General features: G+C 40.5%; 1 protein-coding gene across 1 annotated transcript; it reads right to left on the reverse strand.

The window, feature by feature from the left end:
* Positions 1-3,731: 3,731 nt before the first annotated feature.
* On the reverse strand, positions 3,732-6,074 carry LOC104072531 (tribbles homolog 2; the record flags this gene model as incomplete). The annotated part of the gene is made up of 1 exon (XM_009583973.1): positions 3,732-6,074. A coding segment is annotated over one exon (469 nt), but the record flags the coding sequence as incomplete, so codon positions are not given.
* Positions 6,075-6,280: the final 206 nt, after the last annotated feature.

Consider the following 6,280-nt stretch of genomic DNA (forward strand, 5'->3'; position numbering starts at 1 on the left):
TGGGCAGGGGCAGCAGGCAGCAGGCAAGGACAGCGGTCAGGGCCAGCGAGCAGTGGGCAAGGGCAGGGGCAGCAGGAAGGGCAGTGGGTAGTGGGCAAGGGCAGCAGGCAGAGGCAGCAGGCAGGGGCCACGGGCAGGGGCAGCAGCCTCCCACCCTGCTACTCGTCAGCCGGCAGCAGCTCTCCTGCCTTCCTTGCTGACCGATTACACACTCTTCGATGAGCATGCAGAAGAGAAGATCAGCATCTGCACTGCTGTGTCACAGCACCCTTTTTCACTTTGTCACTTTGAGTGGCTTTGTGGAGGCGAAAAGTTCAGATCTGGACTTCCCTGAGAGGGGGGCTGCCCAACACCCACCTCAAACAAACCGATGTTTGGAGATTAAGATGGGAAGAAGTCAAGCCCAATGGTAGCTCCACTGATTTTTACAGAGGCCTTATCGAGCACAAAGTGTTTCTGTCTTTCCAGGACCGACTCCGGTGTCAGAGGGCTAGTGGGAAGCACAGACAAACACCCTGTTTCCTTCTTTGTGTGCTGCCTTTGCAGTATGCGTTTTGCTAACCTAATCAGATGAAGATAAACACCTTGCAATATACTGTATAACTGACGTCAGCTTTTTGTGTGCTTGGAATGATGTCAGCACCAGCTTTGCAACTACGCTCTAATCTCTTGAGCAGAAATAAATGCAGCAGCTAACCTATTACTTTCCACAAGCTGCCACACCAAGATTATTTTATTTTTCCCCTGCAGGCTATGGATGTTGTGCGAAGGAGGCAGGAGAGCCAGAACAACGTGATCCACTCCTGTCCTGAGCCATTTTTTGAGGAGTCTAAATGAATTTAAATTGAATAATAACTAGAATAAATGACACCTCTCAGCACACAAGTCAGGCTCATTTAGGCCCTTAAGAAATGGAATCCACTCATTTACATCGGCACAAATAATATCAAATGAATTTCTCAGGATTTACACTCCCATCACTGTAAATACGTTTTTCCTCACATTTATATACACTCACCAATATACTTAAAACTTTCCAAGCCAAATACGGCCTAGAGTTTCAAACTTCTATAGGGACCTCTGAGGAGTCATCTCAGGAGAATCAAAATTTCAACCAAATAGCCTAAATTGGCTTAATTCAGAAGTCAAAAAAAGCAGAAATGGAGGCATGGAAACTGGTACCAAGAATGTAACCATCAAGGACATTGGGAAAAGCAAAAGTCAGTGCCAGAACTGGCCTGATTTAAGGTTGTTGGTTTTTTTTCTTTTTTTGAAAGAAATTTTCCTCGGTCGTTTTTCATGTTCCAGTGGAATTACACCATATTACAGGTCATTTATACCCTGCTTTACTTACACTTTGATTTCAATTTGTCTCATCGTGTTACCAATTTTCAACATTTGCTTCTACTGAAAGAATAGGAAAGTTACAAGCTAGTTAAGTTGTTAGCTATACTGTCACTTATTAAATTAGCAAGTTTTTCATAGAAACCTTAGACAAAACTTTAAGAATAAAGAACTGATCATTACTAATTCTTTTGCTATTCATTATGCTATTAGTCACAGAGCTCACTCATACATTTCCAAATTTCAACATAATCATTTCAGGATGAGGAGTATTATTTTTTCCCCTTCCCAATAATTTTTCCTTGGCATCATCACATTTCATACCCTTCCTCTCTGACTGCCAGGAAAGTGTGGTTTGGGGTTTTAGGGGCTTGGGTTGGGTTTTTTTTTATTTTTTCTTTTCAGAAACACAGGTTTACCAAGGTTATTTCACCTCTAAGAGAATGCATTTTTAATTGACTTGTTTATCCCCATAACACATGCACACCTCAGTAAGGCTAAGGGATCAGGTTATATGACATCATGGTGCCAAAGGAATAATTGTCACTTGTTTGTGCAGTCCTGAAGAAGAGCCTGTAGCTTGAAATCACACACAGTGCTGCACTGACAAAATAAATGTTGTGGTAAATAACAAAATAAAAAAATTTTTTTCTTTTTTTTTTTTTTTTTTTTTTTTAATTGGGAGGGGTAGAGGAGACAGAGGGGTTGGGGGGCCTCTGCTCCCAAAGTCTGCCATAGGGTCACATTCTGTGAAATGGTTTTGTTTTTAGACATGGCTTTTCACCCTGCGCAGTTGTAAGAAGATCATCCCTTTCCCCAGGACCTGGAGGCAGCTAAGCCCATCTGACAGTCTCTGCTCAGCAAAATCCTGCATCCCACTGCAGTTGCTACCCAAATCGAGGGTTGAGCAGCGCTAAGAAAGCTGTTGAGGCATTTATGCAGCAAGCAGTGCTATACCCGTACTCCACTAACAGCACCCATGAAGCAGGAATCAGCTGTTTGAATCACAGATCCCCCTCTCAGGTTTCACTTTAGGGACAAGGAAGCTCCGAAAACAAGGCACCCCTTCAGCATTTTACAAAGCTGACTTCAGCTGCCAAAGGATTCCTCCGCAGCAACACCAAGAAAGCTTTTGCCTCAAATAAAAAATTCACTGCAAACGAGCAATCATTAGTCAGCCGCATTTTTCGTATAATTACTGGCAGTGAAAAAGCAAGCGTGCAGGTTGCTGTAAAATAAGGTCTAACTACTTCCACCCAAACAGAACAGAAGCCATTCACATAAGTTTTAGTGGGGGAGAGGGAAATCCTCGGCGCTCCCCCCTCCCCTTCTCTCTATGACTGATTACAATCTGCTTTTTTCTATAAAGCACATTTATTGTGGGAGTTTGATTTGAAAGAGTTTCAAGCAATTTAAACTTTGGCTGCAGGCTTACAGATCATTTAAAAACTGATCTTCAAGTGTTTCTACATGTTAATAACTTTTCTGGTTGGTGCTATAATCAACCTTCTTAATTTTCAACCTACCGACTGAAATATTCAACACATGCCATGAATTACCTAGGATGAAATCATGTAGTACAAAGTTAGCCCACCTGACAGTAATCCCTATGCTAGCAGTTCTGGTGCAATACTGATTTTGAAGTGGAGAGGTTTGGAGCTGGGGGGTTTCTTTAGGGTTGATCATCAGCCACCTATAGCTTTTTCAAACCATAGAGCTGCTGAAAACAGACTGACTGCATCCTGGTTCAAATCAAAGCCCAATTCAAATGGTCTTTTCTTAATGGACCAGGATTCATCTGTCCTGCCTCATGTTCACAAAGCACCTTATTACTCCACATGCACTTCTATGTGATCTCATTATCTGCATCTATTAATTATTATCCAAGATGAATGACAGAAACAGAATCTGGCCTTAAATAAAAGACAGTAAATCAGGAGGTGCTATTTCAGATCCATCCTTTCCAGAATTGAGGTGCAAGTGCAAGATGCACATTTCTCTAGGACTTTGGAAAGTGCAAGTGCCAACTTGCTCCACTCTGGTATCTCTTTCCATCAGCTAAAGAGACAATCACCATCGCCAAAAAGACATAGTTCTCACTGCACTTCAATACCCTCCTCGAAAAAGGTAAATGGGCTTGGTAAGTGGTAGGAACAAGCCAAAAGAAAACAAACAAAATAAAAGCCTGTTTCATTCATAGCAAGCGGTAAAATTTTTGATGAAAAGGCTTACAGTGTTACCTTGTAAATGTAAGTGCTAAGCTTTCTCAGCTCACAGGTCTGGCAAGAGCTTGTTAGCAGCACAAAAAATACCAGCTAAATGATCCTAACAGAGCAAACTCCTGCAGCACCTCAGACATTCAGTAAGAACATTGTTCACCACTGAAGTTTAGTTAAATATGCACAATTTTATTTATTGAAGAGATTAGGACAAAAACATTAAACCAAATACATGACAAAGCACCAGAGGCAGTAAAACCCCACCATGCACATCACCAATCTTTCCTCCTATAAGGTACTTATAAAATAAAAAAAGTCCTTCTTGACACAGCACCATCTTCAGAGTGTAAAAACATTACTCCTTTATATTCTTAGTTACCAAAATAGAACCAAGGCAGGTCAGCTGCAGCTAGCTTTGTCTCTTGATAAAGAACTGTGAAACATCCTCTTGAGAGTGGGACCATAACTTTCCTGCAAGGCAGGCAAATAGCATCCATACGTCAAATGCCAAGTAGCTGTACGCACATGCCACATACTATAATTAAGCACAAATTCAAGTAACATTTACATACTACAGAGTCCACATGTACCTACCCAAAAAACATGACCACTTCACAAAACGTATACAGGCAGTAATATCAGAACAACTGAGGTACTGGAAACACAAATATTTATGCCAAGAGATTTCAATATCATACAGCAATATAAAAGCAGTAATAAAAACATTTGCCAGTCTAAATCAAATAAAGCTATCTAGAAAAAGAAGCTAAATAAAAAGTTATTTAGGGACAGAAATACCTGAACAGAAAAGAAGTGTGTTAACTACAGCATGTAACATGTCATCCCAAGTCAACCCGTAATTGAAGTACTGGCTTAATACATCACTACTGTGACATTTTCTTCAATAAATAGAATAAGTCTTGACAATACAAAAGGTGCATATTACTGTGTATGTTTCAAGAGGAATATCTGTAATATAAATGTTCAGCTTATTAATACCCTCTTATTTCTTATTCTGGACATAAACAAAAATCAAACCCAAACAATTCTTTTCCCAAGTTGAGAGGAATTCAAAGAAAAAACCCAAAATACTCTTCTTCAATAATAAAGAGCCCTCTATTTACATGTGGGCTAGTCAGTTAAAGAAGAGATCGGTTCTCAGATAAAGACACGATTAAGGGCTTTCTGCCCTCTCTAGTCATATACGTGCAGCATGGCAGATATGGAAGCCAGTATCTCATATCTTTAAAAAAAAAAATTATACAGTTTTCTTCTTTTTTTTCCCTATTATAGCAGTAATGCATCTGGAAGTTCGAGTTATAATAGCTTCCTGCAACAAACCATTTGACACAAAACAGAACAGCTTGTTAAATGAGAGTTACTTCCCCTTAAGGGAACAAAGCATTAAAATGTCATTTCCTGACAAGAATATTAAGTAGTTTATTTAGAAGAAATGAGTTGAAAATAGCTATCAAGAGACATGAACTGAAATTTTGTTTGTTTTTAGCACCCACTTTTCATGTCCGTCTTTGTGCACCTAATTTTTTTCTTAAATTAATCCCATTAATTATTAGACACCCGATTAAAAAAAAATGTTAGCCAATTGTACTTTCCCTGAATAATGGCTGAAGTTAAATATCTAACAGTGCGATGCCAAGATGTGAGCTGAGGCAAAAAAGTTTCTATTTTTCGTGAGTTACCACTATTTTTAATGGAACAGAAACAGGAGTGATACAGCTGCACCAGAATTGGCATGTGCAGTCTCCTTGGCTCCAAAAAGGTGAGAAGCTACAATTGCTCCATGCTGCCTTTTCTCCTCCAAATCAATCTAACCTGATAGCAAGCTCCCCCCGCCCCCCCAATCTGTCCCCATGCTACATTTGTTATATTAGCTCCTTGTGGAGGTTCCTTCTCAATCCGAGGACCTCTGAGTGTCTTTTGCTACCAAGCTAGGCTGATGCAGGATGTGATTTAACACGGTCAGGAAGGGCTCCTTCATGTGTCCATCATGTTGTGTACCTTCTGAACACCAGTCTTTGTGCTCAGTTAAAGAACGGGTCCAAGTCTTCTTCCATGTTGACATCAGGCACCAGCTGATCTGATACTTCCTTAGCACCATATCCTGAATTCGATACGTTAAAATCTGTAGAAAACCATGGATGGTCCAGAATTTCCTGTGAAGTCAGCCTTTCCGATGGCTCCCGACGCAGTATGCTACGTATGAGGCATTTTGCCTTGGGGGATAGAGTTTCTGGAATGTTAAACTGCCCACGACGGATCTTGCTGAAGAGGGAACTAGGCTCAATGTCATGGAAAGGATAGCGTCCAACTAGCATGGTATAAAGCATGACACCTAGACTCCATACGTCCGCTGCTTTGCCAGAGTAGCTGCCATTTGTGTTCAAGATCTCTGGACTCACATAGGCTGGGCATCCATGCTTATCAGAAAGAGAGTCATCATTTCCTCTTAAAATATAAGCATCTTCTAGGCTTTCCAATTTCACTCTAGTCCTGTGGGCAGAAAAACCAAAACCATCAAGGTAAGCAAACATCAAAACACAAATTCCTAGCTGTTACAATTACATGGTTATAACAGTAATACTCTGCAAAATTCAACAACCGCAGAAGCGCATCAGTTTAAAATCCCACTCACAGCACTTGTTACAGATAATTGATACTGTCTCTTCTGAACTGGTTAGAGATACTAGAGACGTATG

Source organism: Fulmarus glacialis, unplaced genomic scaffold (assembly GCF_000690835.1).
Source record: "Fulmarus glacialis isolate BGI_N327 unplaced genomic scaffold, ASM69083v1 Scaffold49538, whole genome shotgun sequence".
Taxonomy (NCBI): domain Eukaryota; kingdom Metazoa; phylum Chordata; class Aves; order Procellariiformes; family Procellariidae; genus Fulmarus; species Fulmarus glacialis.